Consider the following 17,792-nt stretch of genomic DNA (forward strand, 5'->3'; position numbering starts at 1 on the left):
ACTTGCCTTCAACTCGACATTTAGATATACAGACGACGTTTTGTCAATAAACAATAGTTCTTCCATTCTTATGTCGTTAGATATATCCCGGTGAGTTTGAAAAAAAAAGATAGACCACACAGACTGACACGTCTGTTTTTTATATTTAGATATTTTACTTGAAAAAGACATAACTGTAATCTAACAACCAAGCTCTATGATATAAACATGATAACTTTTCAATCGTCAACTTCTCTTACTTATGCAGCAATATACCTTCATCACCTGATACAATGACCTTGTCAGCAAAATAGTACAATTTATCATTGAGTCTAATGCTGACTGACGTTTTTCATACTAATTATTAGTTAGGCCATAGCATACACACTGAATTGTCGACGGATTTTTCTGCTAATTCCCGATCATGACAAGGAGCACACGGCGGGTTTGACCGGTCAGCAGGGAATGCTCACTCCTCCATAGCATCTGATCACTACTTTGATGCTTTGGAGGGTTCGTGTTTGCTCTGCTCCTACTTTGTATTGTTTCATGGACTTTTGAGATTGAATACTATTCGTTATCTCCGTATTATTCCTTTTATGCAGCAGCTTTATCACATTTCAAAAAGTGGTTGGTGGTATCCTATAGATGTTCAATAAGGTACAGAATTTTCATTTTCACCCTGGTGTTCGAATAGCGGTGGGAAAAGACTTTTTTAAACAAAAGCACCCGAGTTCTCAGAGCTCCTCTTACATTTTACGTAATAACCAAATCATCTTTTGGAAGATAATTAGTAGTGTCCTGTAGATGAGCAATGAAATTTAGTCATTTTCATTTTTAATGGGAGTCAAATTAGGATCGAAAAAAAAGACCTTGATTGCCAGAACTTCTCTTACGTTTAATGCAGTAGCCTACTGAGAATTTGTTTGTGTAGGTTCTTCAATTGGCTTCAACCAAAACAAATTTCCTTGATGTTGACGAAGAATTTATCAGTCAATTTATTTTATATTTGATATGAATTCATGAACATAGTATATTTCCCATTTCTCATTCGTTAAATTCTGGTTATATTTATCTATTTATTTAACATGCATGTTCATTATTATGATTGACCTCAATATTTTAAAATTTCCATTTTACGGTGTTTTTAATCTTTACACCTTTAATTCATATTATTTATATCAAATTGAGAAAAACTGAAAGTTTTGAAAAGATTTTTATTAACATAATTTTAAAGGTAACTTTTACAAAATGACCTTACTGTATAACTGAAATAAATCTTGTTACGTCTTAACCAAATTTCCGTACATGATACGTTGTTCTATTGATGTCCTCCCATTGGAGTCAGCTTTCTCGATGACTGTCTTCACTAATCTTGTTTCATGTTCTAAATATTGAATTTACCGGGTGGGAACAAATTCAAAATTTAGAACACGATACTTGAAGAATTCTTTATTGTACGGACCTCCTGTTCATTCGAAATCGTTTACTGTTGATATTTTTGGTAGCTCAGTGTTAATGTTTTGCTTTATAGCTGTTTTAAAAAATCTAGAAAAAAAATATCAATTATGAAAAGTGAACGCTAAAATAGAATTACAAAATCCATACATATTTTATTAGCAATTTTGTTTAACAATATACATTGTTTTTTTTTAAATAAATAACAAAAAGCTATCATGTTATATTTAATCAATATACGGTATCCTTATTTATATATACAACGTATACTATACCTCCTGTATTTATATATACAATGTATACTATACTCAAAGATTGGGAAACTTTGAGCTTTACAAAGAGCAAAGTTGGTAAACAATGATGTTATTGAGAGTCCCACTTCCTGATTATACTGTAGTTAATATCTTTGTCTAGTGACAAGGCCAGGAAGTTTTTTTTCATACTATATTAATCTCGAATGCTGACTTCACAATGCACTGATGATGTTTATATTTAAATGACCTCAATTAATATTCATGAGACTTGTATTATAATAATTATTATAATAAAAGCCAATATATGTCAATACTGAATAAAACATTCTTACCTATGTGTTAAGGTAATCTTTTTATAATAATTAGAAAGTGCACGTTCATATTGAGTCAACGGTACTCCTGAGATTTCTTAGAATCTCACACAGAAACAAAGCAACGTGAAATCTATTTTTAGATATGATTACAACTATTTCCTTCTAAATATATTAATGGAAACTGACATAACCTTGCATAATACCGCGAAACTTTGGAGACACAACATCGTCAAATTCTGTAGAATATGGCATTTACTGACAACAGAATACTGTGGTGGATCGGCATAGAAATTCTCATTTTAATCACGTTTGCCGTTGGAGTCGTCGTGAGGTATGTATTAAATATGTAAACATTGATCACGTGTATTTGTTAGTAAACAAACTGACGCATGGTAGTTTTAATACAAAAACGGTTTTTAATCTTTCTTTTGTTTGTTTTGGTTTTTCTTTAACTCTATACTGCAATAGTTGAATGTATGTCTATCTGCTTCAAAATCGCTCATAATCTCATTATATCCTCTCTTTTTTTCAGAGTGGCAGACGCAAAGTACAGCGACGAAGACATTATAATTACGTTTTGTGTCCTGGCGATTTGTTTAATTTTGTTAATGATAACCGTGGCGTGCTACTTCAGATCACTCAACAATGAAACGGCAAAGGTTAGTGTAGAATATGATAATTAAGCCTCAATTAATTAGCATGATTTTTTATAGAGCTTTTTAATTTTTATTCTTTCACGTTTTTTTTTTATTTTATGTGTGTAGGAAAGCAGTGCTGTCAAAGTGAACGTTCTCGATCAAGGAAAAATTTGGATGAAAATGAAACCTATTCATAAAGATTTTGGTACGTAAATTTTAAAAAGACCGTGTTGTAAATTATAATTGGCATGTATTTACGTTATTTGGATAAAAGATGGAATATAGTATAAAATATATACTCTCTCTTCTGTAGCATCTGATTGTGCCATCTGTCTGCTTCCTAAGGACTCGGACACCCACTCTATTGTTCAAATCAGCTGCAAGCATGGTGAGTTTACTTCCAGCATATAAATACATATTTCAATTTACCTACTAATAAAGTTTTCTTTTTTACGGACAAACCTAAAAACGCTTTAATTTTGTGATGTTTGTTAACCTGAAATTTATTTTGCAGATTACCACAATAAATGTATAGAGGAATGTTTCCATAAAATGGGAAGCTTGCAGTGCCCCGAGTGTCGCCAGGATGCTAAAGACTACCCACCCCCTACAGCTGTGTGACCCTGACCTATATAATGAAGGAATATTTCAGACTCTACAAGCGGGAAAAGAACATTTGTTTTACCCTCAGAAAACTGAAGGAATAGGGTTGCCAGAAGCTCAAAGACGAGGAATGATCTCAACTTTTTTCTCTGTAAAAGATTGCTGGATTGTCTTTGGAGATGTCCAAAAGGTTTTTGGAAGAGAGAAGTCCACGGCTGAAGGATTTTATGCAAAGATGGATGTTCATTAAAACTGACTGGGATTTTTATATAAAAAAGAAAAAAAAAGAATATGAATATGAATAAACATGAGCAGGGATGGGATAATTGAAGTGTTAGTTATTAAAGTTCTCATAATAAAGACCAATAATGCAGCAATCTTAGCTCATTTTGTGCAATATTTTTATTTTTTTATATTTATACCGGTACTTAATCAATACATTTATTATATCTTATTGTCCTTTTATGTTCCATTTTTATGAATAAATTGATGTTAATTTAATTAATTTGTTTGTGATTTTACGCTCTCTTAATTTCATATGCACATCTGAGCACAGGTGCTCACGGACAGCCCCCCCCCCCCCGACCCGATATAGACCCCGGGCCTTTTAGACTATTTTCACATAAATTATACATAGATGACACATTTGCGATATAATCTATTCTATCAATTCAGAAAATTTGCTAAAACAAACATTTTATAAAAAAAATTTTATCCCACTCTACGTAGATTTTATAAAAAGTTTGTTTTAGGTAATTTTTCGAATTGTTGGTATATATTTTATCACAAATATTTCATTGAAAGGTAATTTGGGGGGGGGAGTCGAAAAGGTCCAGGCGTCTATAAAGGTCCTCAAGCACCTGTGCATCTGAGGACGGATTAAGAAATTGAGAAAGCGCTTGTGATAATTGAAATTTGTAAATTGTACATTTTCTTTTTCTGTTATGATTTGATATGAAACATATGGAGATAACGAACAGTATTCCGGATCAAAAGTCCATAAAACAATACAAAATAGGAGCAGAGCAAACATGGACCACAAAACATCAGAGGTGAGTCAGGTGCCATGGAGGAGAGAGCATCCCCTGCCGACCGGTCACACCCGCTGTGTGCTCCTTGTCATGATCGGAAAATAAAGGAAAAATTCGTCGTCAATTCGGTGTATAAATAAATAACAATTACAGATGTTCATTTGACTCAATGATAAATTGTATGCTGACAAGGTCATTGGACCATAGAACTTCGAAAATTAAACGAGACATTTTGTTTCATTAAATTGTTTTTCAATAATTTACCTCGTTGTAGGAATTGTTCATACGTAGAGCATGCTCTTGCGTTTCTAATCAATTGATATATGTAAACTCCGTATGCAGGTGATGAAGGCGTATTGCTGCATAAGTAAGGGAAGTTGACGATAGAAAAGTTAAAGTCATCACGTTTGTCATAGAGCTTGGTTTAGATAACCATTAAAGTCCATAAGAACTTGAAACAGATGTGTCACAGGTATCTTTTATCTCAAGACTAGGATATAATCGACATAAGAATGGAAATTTCTATTGTTAATTGTTTCATCAAATTGTTTTTCAATAATTTACCTCGTTGTAGGATAAATCGTATAAATCGTTGAAGGAATTGTTCTTTTTGATGTACTTAGAGTACTTATGTGTACAATCAGAATGCTTTTTAACAATTATTTTGCAAATGACCATCAATTAAAACATTTTTTTACTGTCAATGATACGAAAAGCCGCTATGATAGCATTTTTTTTTTTGTTTGTAAGGATTCTTATGAAGTTTCGGAATCCAATATATACATGGTAGTTCAAATTCATTTTGGTTCTTTGGGATATAAAAATATTCAAAACTGACATATGATTTTGAAGAATTTTTTCCTTAGAAAGGGAACTATAAGTAGGATTACCACTTGTAGAATTAAAACCACGTTCTTTGAAAATACAATTTATATACCGGTATTAAGCCTTACAAACAAAGACAATGTTGTTACCTGCTTTGTCAGCAGGGACCATTACGTACTGATCATGTAATCTATCTAATTTTTTTTTCACTTCTGGATTATAAAATACAGAAGGATATATGGTTTTCATATTGCCCCTCGGTCTTTTAATATATACGCGATTTTAAAATGGATCTGATGCATTTAATCCATTCTGACAAAGTGTCAACGTCTTCTTTTTCATACCTGGCCCATCTCCTGGCGTAATCTTCGACATAATCAATAAATTTATGAAATTTCGATGCCAGTTGAAGGATTGGGGCTCCCTATATTTAGGATCTTTTAAAATAAATGATCTAAGGTCTTCATTATCAACTATATTTACATCGCCTGTAATAATGTGTCCAGCAGGACTATAGTTATAGGGTGAAGAAAAACATGAATACAATGGAGGATTATGTTTAAGATACTTGATATCCAGGCCATGTATTTTATTACATGTTCATATGATATATTTTCTTTTTATACCCTCAGTAAATTTACAGACCAAGTTTTAAAATATTTTTGTTGGTGAGAAGTACTTTAAAATTATTTTTATATCATCCTTTTTTCAATATTTCTGCGATAAATATATTTTTTATAGAAATATACCTCCATCGGTCGGGCGGATATATACGGGGACGGGAATGGGGCTCACAGTAATTCTAATGTCTTTGAAAGATTAGTTACAAAAAAATTATATAGATTCCACTTAAAAGATCAAGGAGAGTCATTTGATTTGAAGATCTTATTTAAATGTCCCCCACCCACCATTGAAATATGTTTTTTTATGTTTGTTTTTTTTTTTCATGTCAAAAATTTCGGAGTCAGACATGTGGGCTACCAAAAAAAAAATGGGATCCGCTCCTGTGCATTCAAAGCATATATTGACTTGTATTCAAAAATCGACTGAATTCAAACTAATCTCAGTATTTATTGCATTGTATTTGAAATACAACATAAAGCCTAACATACATAATGAAAACCTTTTTTATGAAATGCATAAAATTCACTGAACTTAAAGTAAATTTCCCTCTAAGCGCTTTGAAGCATTACTCAAATATTTCTTATGGGCATGGTAGAAATCTTCAAGTGAATCACTTGATCAAAAAGTATCACTATGCATATCAAAATAGAGTTCTAACTTTCTGAATCTTGGGGGATAAGAATTTTATTGAAAAATAGTCTAGAAAGGAGGAAGGGGGTTGAAAGCAGTCTCTTTACACATTTTAACATGTATGATTAATGGAAAGACAGAACTGTGTCTGCACATGAATAATAACAAGATGTGCGCATTGCAAAGAGTTCATAAAATATGTTTAGGTACTTGGTGACACTTGGCCTTGCAGTTTAAATACATTATTATAAAAACAGATTTTAAATTATATTTCTCATACATAAATACATGTACATATAAAACACTACTGTTATAAAAAGAACATTTTCCTATTTATATTTGGAACATTATTCTTTAGTGACTTTACTTTCGTTTTTTTTTTATCCATTACGTTAGCTATAAATTTAGCCTGTATAGATTAAACGCTATTTTCAGCTGCGGATTTAGCGAACGGAATGTTCAAGATACAAACATGGATTTAACTGGGTCTCGCTTTGCGTTAGTGATAACTATTGAAATATTGACTCTCTTTGTGTACCTCTTCTGCATCCTAATAAATATGTAAGTATATCACTTATTCAAAATTTTAAAAAGTCATGTGTCTCCCTGGCCACTTCCCGTTTCTACTTGATTTTTAATTTCATCATTTCCTTTTTAGTTTGAGCGGATCAAAGTTCTCTCAGAGAGATACTATATTTACAGCTGTGGTGTTTAGTACATGTTGTACTATTCTTGGAATAACCGTACTCTTTGCCTGCAGGTCACAGAACGGGGTATCACAGGTAAGTACAAAGTACTTATGAGCATTATACATGTAATTAATTAAGTACGCACTGTAAGATATAAAGATGTTAGAGTACATAAAGAAAATAATCAATACTAATTAAAATTTCAAATTAAGTTTAAACTTTAAAGCCATCAACTTAAAGCTTAATGTCAAGACTATAAATTCTTAATTTGTCCTTGTTGAATCAAGGATGTTTCCTTGTATAAAATTCACTGTACATATACGCATGGATCATTACCTTATATGTTTTTCTCTCTAAGTCAATTGCGTTATTTTTAATAAAAGCAAAAGATTTAAATAACACATTACAGAGATAAAATCAAAGCTGTAGTGGTATCAAATTAAATTTTGTTTGTTATCCTATAGCCTATACTTCTGTCCATGGCGTAAAAATTCTGAGAAAAAATATTAATTTTATAAATAGATTTAATATCTGCATTAGTCAGGATGAGGTTTATTGTGTGGGAGGGTATAATTGAAATCGTTTATACCCGATACCTGGGACATAATTCACTGAGTCGTCTCGCGGACAGGGATTGTCCTGTTGTTTTCCTGTAGAATATTGATTTGATCCAATCTTTACAATCCACAATAGCTGTAAAAACTATCCCATCTCAACAATAGTCTTGATCATGTCTGTCTGGAAATTCTAGAAACTGTTGCATAACATTTATTAATAAGAGTATCCTTGACTATTTAATTATAATTTTAAAAAAACCTGTAATTGAAGACACGCTAAAACTTCTGTCAAGGAAAAAATGATAGTGTCATTTTATAATAGTTGTATAATGTGAGTAATGGTGTTAGAATGAGGTCTTAGTCTAGATACTTTTGATGAAAAATTACATCATTATAGTATTAGACAGTGCAATTTTCAAAGGAAAAGACCTTTTTATTTTGCTATTACGAAATGCATATTTACCTAAGTAAATTCATTGACTTTATCTTATTATTTAAACATATCAGCAAATATTTATTCTGCTTAAATTAGATTCTACACGTATTAAGCTAAATTGTCGAAATCAAAAGATATTTTCTTCTTCTTCAGATAACAAACAGAAAGATGTATCACAAACTACCACCTGGCCAAAGATTGCATGGTATTTTTTATATATAATATATTGCATCTGATGCAATAAATAATGCATATTTCAATGCATCACCGTGTTTTTGTAATAGAATTGAACAAATGCATATTCTTCAAATCTTTTATCATTCACGGAGGTAAGAAGGAATTGTGAATGAAATATATAGAGATAACAGTATTCAAGCTCAAAAATTCAAATACAAATCAGGAGTAGAGCAAAACATCAGAGGTAGGATCAGGTATCATAGAGGAGTAAGCATCCCCTGCCGAGTGGTCAAACCCACGTGTGCTCCTTGTCAAGATCGGGGGGAAAATCCGATTCAGTGTGTAGATAATGGACTTACAGTTACTAGTATTCTGAAAACGTCAGTCGCAATTTTGACTCAGTTATAGGTGGTATTTCCTGACAAGGTCAAATAAAGTATCGACCAAATAACTTGCCAAATGAAAACTTCAAACGAGACTATTGATATCCTTATTTCACCAACTTGTTTGTCAATAGCTCGTCTCGTTTTAGAAATTGACCATACGTAGAGTATCTCCTACGTATCGAATCAAATGAGAGACATAAACCCAATATGCATGTGAAATTGCTACACAAGTAAGGGAAGTTGACGATTAAGAAGTTGAAGTCATCACATTTAGTAAAAAGCTTGGCTCTTACGTCATCAATAACGTCCTTTTCTGGTAAAATATCCAAATATGAAACGGATGTGTCAGACTCTGTGGTATATTGTATTTCAATCCCCCTGGAATACGTGTATATCGAATCGAAAGATGAATGGAAGTAACTACTGTTAATTGGTAATACGTTATCGATAAATATACATGTCGAGTTGAAGGCCATGGCAAATGGTTTCCTCTTGTAAAAGTGTCTGAATAAATTCTACTTGTCAACCTGATAGATTTCATATTCACCTGTTCATTCGGTCAATTGCCTAGTTTTTTATTGCATAAATGTACAAAACTTGTAAATCATACCATGACCATGTAAAATAGTGCTTCAAAATAATGCTTTGAAAAAGAAAGACATGTAGTAAAAAATGAAAATAATTTCTTATGGCTTCAAAGCATGTTTAGGTCAGTGTAAAAAATATATCATCATTTTGAATTCATGTTACGTTTACTTTATTTCCTTTTAAACATTTTCTGTACATTTTATTTTTTTCAACTGCACTAATGATTTAGATATAACAGATTCTGATAATTATAAGCTGTTGATTGTTTTCTTTCAGCGTCCGACTGTGCAATCTGTTTATCTCCCAAGGAACCAACATCTTCCTCCCTAGTACAACTTAGCTGCAAACACGGTAATTTAGAAAGTCTTTTAAATTAAAAGTTTATTGACCTTTTTCTGAAAAATTAGATTTTGTTACATGAAAATATGACAAAACTAATATTCTGCCAACGTTTTTATTATATATGCTTATTCTTTAAAGCCTATACGTCCTCTTTCTTCTAATATGTTCCAAACAGAGAAAAAAGAAAAAAAAATTAAAAATTTAACACGATTTGTTTTACACTGCTATTTCAGATTATCATGAGAAGTGCATCAAGGAATGTTTTAAGAAGACGGGAGACAACCGCTGTCCTAAATGTAGAGCTATCCTCCGAGATGTTTCCACCCTGAAGTCAAACAGGTCTAGGTACCTCCCAGTTCTCCCGCTTCTCCTGGAAATTCGTGACAAAAGAGGTATCTGATGCCGCGATATTGGTAGACTTGTCAATGACAAATGGTTGTGTGATAGAGATAGGCCGTGATTCATGAATTCTTTGTTATTGCTTCGCGTATCTAAAGCAAGATACAAATGCTTTAACATGAATTTGTATTTAAATTTCAATGTTTGTCTCTCTTCTGAGAATTAATGTCTCTTATGAATGACTTCTTGTGAAATTGGTATATTCTATGAACTGTTGGGATCCTTATGGGTACTAATTATGTGCTTTTCTCATCTGACCTGATTTTATACTCCTAAAAATCCAAATGTTTTCAAAACTTTCTACATGAGAAGAAGAAAACACTATCAATGGCCTTCAACTCGACGTTCACAATCATATCGATAACGGTTTTTTTTGTTTTTTTTTTTGTTTTTTTTTTTTATTCACAACAGTTATTTCCATTCATATGACGACTCGATATATCCCAACTACAACACAGAGTCGGATGCATCTGTTTTATATTTGGATGGTATATTAACTATAGATAATAAAGACCAGCTAACAACATAACTGTATGACAAACGATTATGAAACAGAGTCAGTTTACTCACAAATAAATTGATGTTACAGGGATTTCAACTTTTCAAATGTCTGGAATAGTAATTAAAAAAACGGTCATTTGCATATGGTGTTTATGTGGTTTTAGATTTTTTATTAAAAAACACGCTATTAGTAAAACTTTTAATTGAATATCGATTTTGAAACAGAGACAGGCAATCACACATAAATTGTCATCATAGGGATTTCAACAATTTTTGGTAATTAAACTTTTCATTTCATTTCGACATTTTTTTGTTTCTATTTGAATTTTTTACATAGAGTACCTATAGTTATAAATTTGATAACTTTACGTGAAAAATTTAAAGTAATAAATCATCAATAAATCATTGAAATCCAATTTTGTATCTATAGGGAAAAAATAGTCCTATTTGGTAAATTGGAAAAAGTTTTATTCATTGAACTCTTTTACCTAAAAATATATATATATATGTATGGTTTTATCTTTTTTTATATAAAATTTAAATATACATGTTTTATCTTTTGTACAAAGTATGACAAGCAATCGGGAAACAAAAACTTTAAATGTACTGATAAGTGTCATCATATTTGTCACCCCTTAATTAAATGGCAGGGTATGCTCACTGCTCCTGTAAATCAAAATACAGTCAAAGAAACTTGTAATCTTTTCTGTGGAAGTAATGATAAGCCAACTTTTATGTGTCATAAAAATTTATTTAATGACAAAAATACAGCATATTCGGATTTTGGCCTTCATATTTAAAATGATTACATTAAAAAAAAAAAATACTGTTCCATTGATGAAGTAGAGTGAAAAAAGGTTAACGTATTTATGGTGTTAATGGTTTTTTTTTTTTATTTGATTAACAATTTATTTTTGTTTTCTCTTCAGATATGTCGTGGAAAGAATCATTTGTATAGCCTAGAGACTTACTGGATTTTAAGTTATGTCGGAAAATAATTAAAATAACATCAGAGAGAAAGACAAGAAAGCTGGCTAGAGCTTAAATATAGACAAGAACCAAGCCTAGATTTGAGTGGTTGTTTCGTACTTGGTTTTAGTTGTGTTGTCTTCACATACTACATGTATTTTGGATGAAGCGTGGCAGTTATTTACATATAGGAGCGTGTGTTGCAATGTATACCGGTATATTAACTTTCATGTATAATACTAGTACTAAGTATTAAGTACAAAGTGTTTGCATTGCTGCAGTATGTACTCTTTTGTTCCAAGAGAAACTTGGCCTTTGGATTTGTTTTATTATACCAATTGAAAAAATAGAACTTTCGTTAAAAAAATGCGGATCAAATAATATTCCCAGTTTTTTTTTTTTTATTTATTTATTTTGTTTTGTTTTGTTTTTTGTTGTTTTTTTTTTTTTTTTTGTCATGTTTGTCATATTTATAACTGAATTCATTTGTTTTATAAATAACATGATTCACCTAAAGTAAAAAAAAACAGATTTAGCAATTTTAAAAAAAATACACACTAATTTTTTGATTTGAAAGTGAAGATACGTATTTTTGCATTCAACAACTAATTGCTTAGATTACTGACATTCACTGACTACTATTGCCGCATCATATATATGTACTTGCAAAAATGCAAGATATGCGAATAAGTAAATGTTTTCGTCATCTCTAAAACAAGATACGTCAAGTGCTATGGAAAACTCAGTAACATTTAATTTACAGTAGTAGTCTTACTCATTCTTAAAAGCTATGTCAATATAGAACACGGTTTTTCCTCCGTCTAAAAATAAATATTATTTGCAAACCTTGAACCTTGCAGTTGTGATATTTGATGCATGGCATTGAAAATGAATATCAATCTTCAATTCATACGATTAAACATATATTTATTTCTTTATTATATACAATTCCATTCCGCCCTATTTATAAGCAAACACTTGACAATGTACTAGTACCTTTTCAACGCCGTAGGAGATCAAGTTTTAAAGGATTTTCAATGTTTACAATGTCATTTTAAAACATTTTAAATTAATGACTAATAAGGTTGGATTATTGTTATTTTACTACACAGATATTCTAGAAGTGGTGTAAATCATTTTAAAGGGGCATGGACACAGTTTCAGCTAAAATTTCAAAATTTATTTTTCAATTTTTACAAATATTTAACTGGGGTCTTTCTAATGATCATCCAACATTTGAACGCCAGTTGTCCAGACACAAGACAGATTTAGAGCTCCAAACCATTGTTTATATGTAAACAAGGCTAGTGTCATGTTTTTGTTTACACAGGTTAATATACTAATATATGTTCGTTCAAAGTAGATAGTTTCAAATAAAAGTTAATTTCAAATACGATTCGACAGTAACTATTGATTTGCTGAACTTCATTTTGTAATAAATATATTATTTTCTATATGTAAACAAAAACAAGACACGAGCCTTGTTTACATTATGAAGAACTTTTAAGTTCTTTATCTTGTTTGTTAATCAACAAATGATGTTCAAATTTTTGTTAATCAATAGATGATGCCTTAGGTAGGAATTGTAAACATTAAAATTGGTTTTTAAAAAATCAGTTGAAACTGTGTCCAGGCCCCTTTAAGGTTCTCAGGAAATCCACTGAATCCTTAAAAAATTTAAAATCAGTAAATTTAACAAAAATAAGTAACATCCAAATATACGCTCTTCCGAAATTCATATCTACAGCCCTTTCTCACGATAAATGAAAACCTACTCTTTTGATTTCATAGACAGCTTGTTTTCCCCAAAATATTTTATCATCAACTACTTGTTGAAAATCACTCTATTTATTTAAACAAGTACGTACTCTGAAGCTGATATTTGTATCAAAAGGGTGGATGCTGGGGTTCCTTATGCCAACATTTACATACCCCGGTAGTTTTCGGAGACAAGATCTTCCAACAAACTGTTCGACCAAACGCTCATGGGCATTAATTTTGCTCTTAAATCTACTAACTGACTTGTTTTTATATTCCAGTGAAGAAGAACTTATTCAAAAACTTTTACATGAGAAGAAGAAAACACTCGTTGTGGCCTTCAAACCAACTTTTAAATGTATTGACGATGTTTTATAAAATTAACAAAAATTACTTCCATTCATATGTCAGTATGCCTGTGAAATTGAATTAAAATTAAGACGTACATCACAGAGTCATCCACATCTGTTCCATATTTGCAGTTTCATTGACCAGAGACGATAAGGAACAACTAAGGTTGGTATATGACAAACGGGATGTATCTGCTTTCCCATCCTCAACTTTCTTTCTCAATGAAGTACTAGTAGTAACATTTTGCTATCACCTGCACCTGGTGTTAACGTCTTCTAACTATTCGATACTCAGGAGCATGCATGCACTGAGTACAATCATTTTTTAAACCGCCAATAGCTAATGACAAAATAAGCTTTAATGTTGCTGTGATTTCAATTACCTCCTTAAAATAGGTGATGCTTACTCCTCCCCTTTTTTCTGGGGATTAGTATTTAAGCCTTGTTCAAAAATTTGCTTCTAGATGTTTTTCTGTCTTCTTTGCTATATCTATCTTTTTGACCATTATGGTAACTCATTCATAGAGCGCTCACTATGATCGAAACGTCGTGGGTTCGAACCTAAGTCGCGGGTGACCTAGGTCGATTAAAGATAAGTAGCACATGTTCCTTTGCCAAGCGCTCGGCACATTGAAATGAAAGTTGCGGGTCCTTTGGACGCGAGACTTTAGAAACCGAGCTCTTGTGACACAACACGCGGTGGCACAATAAATCTTTAAGTGCCGAGTAAAGTTACTTGCACTCCAAACATGATAGACAAAAATCAAATTGATCACATGATAAATGGAACTTAGAGACAACAATAACTGGATGTAAGAGTGAAGAGAGTGGCTGATTTTGATATCCTTCACCACAGAAAAACAGCGTCTATCAGACTTAAACTGTGTAGCACAGTTGGAAAGAACATGGAAAGAACTTTAAGAAAGGATAGTGTCTATAGAACGTGGATGATGGTAGGCTCGAACAGGAAGAGATGCCAAAAAGAAAGTAAACGAGGCAAAAATCTCTGAGACTCGAAGAGAGATCAATGAAATACAGAAGGAAGTGAAAAGGCTCGATCTAATGGATTCCGAAACTTCACAAAAATCCTTACAAATATATATAGCGGTTTCCAGTATAAATGTTCAACCAAGTCTCTTTCTTTACTCCTCACTAAAATATTACCATTACACGCTGAGTTTGGACTTTCAGTAAGGCGTGGCATTCTCGACGTTACCTAATTAGCTTCTGAAATTTACATGTGCTTCCCATCACTGTTGAAATATACATATGATAGAAATGCGGCCGAATGTCAACTGGTGTAGTAAATAGCCAATTAAAAGTTCTCTCACGGCACAGAGGTGGGGCAAATTCTCATCTTTATCAACAACAATTTTAAGTTCCTGATGTTATTAATTTCGTAACCAATGAGAATCTACTAGTATTCGCTATTACGTAGCGCCGAGAAAGTCACGCCTACTGAAAGTCCAAAGTAAGGGTAAAATCCTCCTATTTACGGTAGTATAGGAAAAAACTTCAGGAGTACTGTACAACTATATATTCGAGAAGTGGTGTAAATCAGATGTGGATTCTTAAAAATTCCAAGGAACTTTTGGAAACTTTTAAATCGCAAGATTTTATCAAAATCAACAGCATAAACATTGACTTATGTCTTTTCAATTTCATATACAATCATTATTCACGATAAATTGAAGTCGAGGCTTTTTGATATCATTGACAGCTTTTTTTTATAACAATAAAGGAACTCGTAGATTTACTTAGGCCTACCTTGTTATTGGTCATTTGCAAAATTATTTTGTTACAATGAAGCGCATTGAAGTGGTAAAATTTTCCGTTCGAATGGAACGTTTTGAGCTATCTTTAGAACGTTTATTGTCATCTTAGACACGGTAGAAATGGATAAAACGGTCGATTTGTTTATTAGAATACCTGTCAAAGGTTTTCCATAAATATAATAGCCAATGAAATTGACGGTCTAAATAAATTAAACACGTGTTCACCGAAACATGTGTTGTGGTAACTTCAATAGACATGATAAGTTCAAAAATATGTACATATTCGTTGTAATTTGTGATTTACAGAAGCGGAGAGTCTCTAACTCTCTCTTCTGATTTTTTTAAAGCTCCATTTCAGTGTAACTCATATTGCTTTTTATAACATTAAGAATATTTCTTTCTCGTTTCTAAAGAAATGGGCGTGTCATTATGTTGTAATTGACGTTCAAAACATGACTCAGAACGTTTCATACAAACGGAAAATTTTACCACTTCAATGCGCTTCATTGTAAAAACATTCTGATTGTAAACACAAGTACACTGAAGTTGATATTAAAAATACGTTTGATTTTTGATTGACATTTAGTTGCAGAACTGTAGCGTTATGGTTTTAAATATATTTTGTCTCTGACCATTACGATACAGATCCCATAATGCAAAAATTGTCCAATTAACGGCGCAAGATTTTATTGCGCACGGTTGGAAAGAATTTTTCCACTTTCCAGCATTGGTCAATCAACTTTTTTCACTTCGAAGTTATAGACATATTTTTAAAAACCTGTATATTTTATCCACCTTTAACCCTTTCTATTCATCTCTAAATACCAATAAAATTACTTGCATAGAATTTTCTACCCTTCGACAACAAATCACAACAATTAAGCGAGTTTACTGGTCCAAAGATACGACTATAAACGGTTGGGAGGTAGTTAAATATGCAGGTTAGTTAAAAATGTATCTAAAATCATAAAGTGAAAGGTAGTTGGTTAAAAAATTAAAAATGCTGGAAAGTGGAGACATTCTCATGATCATCTGTGCGCAAAAAATTTTGCACAATTTTTGCATTACGGGATCTGTAGCATTATGGTCAAAGACAAACATAAAACCATTATGCTACACTTTTGCAGCTTATTGACAATAACTATATGGTTTTTGGAGACCAGGTCTTCCAACCATCTATTGGAATTCCCATGGGCACCAATTTTTTGCCCCGTTATTAGCAGACCTATTTTTTGAATTTGTTCAAAATCATATATGTGAAAGAACAAAACACCTGCTGTGACCTTAATTCAACTCGACATTTAGATAAATCGACGACGTCTTGTCATTTAACAATGGTTATTTCCATTCTTATGTCGATACGATATACTAGTATCCCGGTGGACTTGAAATAAAAGATACCACAGAGTCTGATACATCTGTTTCAGTTTATTAAGATATTGTACTTGAAAAAGACGTTAATGGTAATCTAACAACCAAGCTTTATGATAAACGAGATGACTTGAACTTTTCAATCGCAAGCTTTCCTTACTTATGAAGCTCTATACCTTCATCACCTGTACACAGGGTTTATGTCTCTCAGATCAGTTGATTCGATACGCAAGAGCTTGCTCCACATATGAACAATTTCTAAAACGAGGTAAATTATTGACGAACAAGTTGATGAAACAAAATTTCAGCTGTCTCGTTTAAAGTCATCATTTCATAAGTTCTATGTCGATTCAATGAGCTTGTCAGCAAATACAATTTATCATTAAGTCAAATGCTGACTGACGTGTTTTTATATTGATTGTTAGGGCTAAGGCCATTATATTCACGATGAATTGTCGACGGATTTTCTAGTTATTTCTCAATCAACGAGCACACGGTGGGTGTCACTGGTCGGCAGGGGATGCTCACTCCTCCATGGCACCTCAACCTCTCTGATTTTTTTAGGTCCGTGTTTGCTCTGCTCGTATTTTGTATTGTTTCAACATCTGATGTAATAAGAGGTATCAAATGGAGAATATTTACTACATTTGAAGACCTGGACTTCATTAATGATATTACCTTATTCTCTCACTCCCACCAGCATATCCAAGACAACATTAGTAGGCTCCATAATATAAAGGCTTAGGCTGGTACCATTTTATATATATTATGAATTCTGTGGAAGATTACGCCAGGCGATGGGCCAAACATGTAATTTTAAAAGACCTTGAAACTTTGTCGGACAGAATTAAAAGTATTAGATGGATGTTGAAATCTCGTTGAGCGACTAGGGGAAATGAAAAGCATCTATACTTTCTGTTCTCAATAATTCAGAAGTGTAAAATATCAGTACGTTTTGATCCCAATTGACAAAGTATTGAACAACACTGTCTTTGTAAGGCTTATTATTTTACCTGTATTTAGAGGAGCTGGATTTAATTCTGCAAATGGTAATCCAACTTATACCTACAGTTTCCTTTCTTAGGATGAAATTTTTCAAAATAATTTTCAGGTTTTTTTTTTCGCATGACGAAGTAGT

At 32.2% G+C, this 17,792-nt stretch overlaps 2 protein-coding genes across 2 annotated transcripts; both read left to right on the top strand.

Moving 5' to 3' along the window:
* Nucleotides 1–2,193: 2,193 nt before the first annotated feature.
* On the top strand, nt 2,194–3,704 carry LOC134246119 (uncharacterized). The gene is made up of 5 exons (XM_062728395.1): nt 2,194–2,336; nt 2,538–2,664; nt 2,770–2,848; nt 2,957–3,031; nt 3,158–3,704. Exons 1-5 carry the CDS (start codon nt 2,251–2,253, stop codon nt 3,262–3,264), a joined length of 474 nt encoding a protein of 157 aa, XP_062584379.1. The 5' UTR covers nt 2,194–2,250; the 3' UTR covers nt 3,265–3,704.
* Nucleotides 3,705–6,747: 3,043 nt separating this feature from the next.
* LOC134246120 (uncharacterized) lies at nt 6,748–11,798 on the top strand. The gene is made up of 6 exons (XM_062728396.1): nt 6,748–6,917; nt 7,015–7,138; nt 8,192–8,243; nt 9,466–9,540; nt 9,765–9,923; nt 11,361–11,798. Exons 1-6 carry the CDS (start codon nt 6,829–6,831, stop codon nt 11,387–11,389), a joined length of 528 nt encoding a protein of 175 aa, XP_062584380.1. The 5' UTR covers nt 6,748–6,828; the 3' UTR covers nt 11,390–11,798.
* Nucleotides 11,799–17,792: the final 5,994 nt, after the last annotated feature.

Source organism: Saccostrea cucullata, unplaced genomic scaffold, assembly GCF_032062105.1.
Source record: "Saccostrea cucullata isolate Sc308-1 unplaced genomic scaffold, CSIRO_AGI_Scuc_v1 ctg47, whole genome shotgun sequence".
NCBI classification, from domain to species: Eukaryota; Metazoa; Mollusca; class Bivalvia; order Ostreida; family Ostreidae; genus Saccostrea; species Saccostrea cuccullata.

Coding starts and splice junctions, on each gene's coding strand:
- LOC134246119 (XM_062728395.1), top strand. CDS start 2,251: ATGGCATTTACTGACAACAGAATACTGTGGTGGATCGGCATAGAAATT. Junction 2,337..2,537: donor GCCGTTGGAGTCGTCGTGAG/GTATGTATTAAA, acceptor TCTTTTTTTCAG/AGTGGCAGACGCAAAGTACA. Junction 3,032..3,157: donor TCAAATCAGCTGCAAGCATG/GTGAGTTTACTT, acceptor TTTATTTTGCAG/ATTACCACAATAAATGTATA.
- LOC134246120 (XM_062728396.1), top strand. CDS start 6,829: ATGGATTTAACTGGGTCTCGCTTTGCGTTAGTGATAACTATTGAAATA. Junction 6,918..7,014: donor TTCTGCATCCTAATAAATAT/GTAAGTATATCA, acceptor TTTCCTTTTTAG/TTTGAGCGGATCAAAGTTCT. Junction 9,924..11,360: donor GGAAATTCGTGACAAAAGAG/GTATCTGATGCC, acceptor TTTTCTCTTCAG/ATATGTCGTGGAAAGAATCA.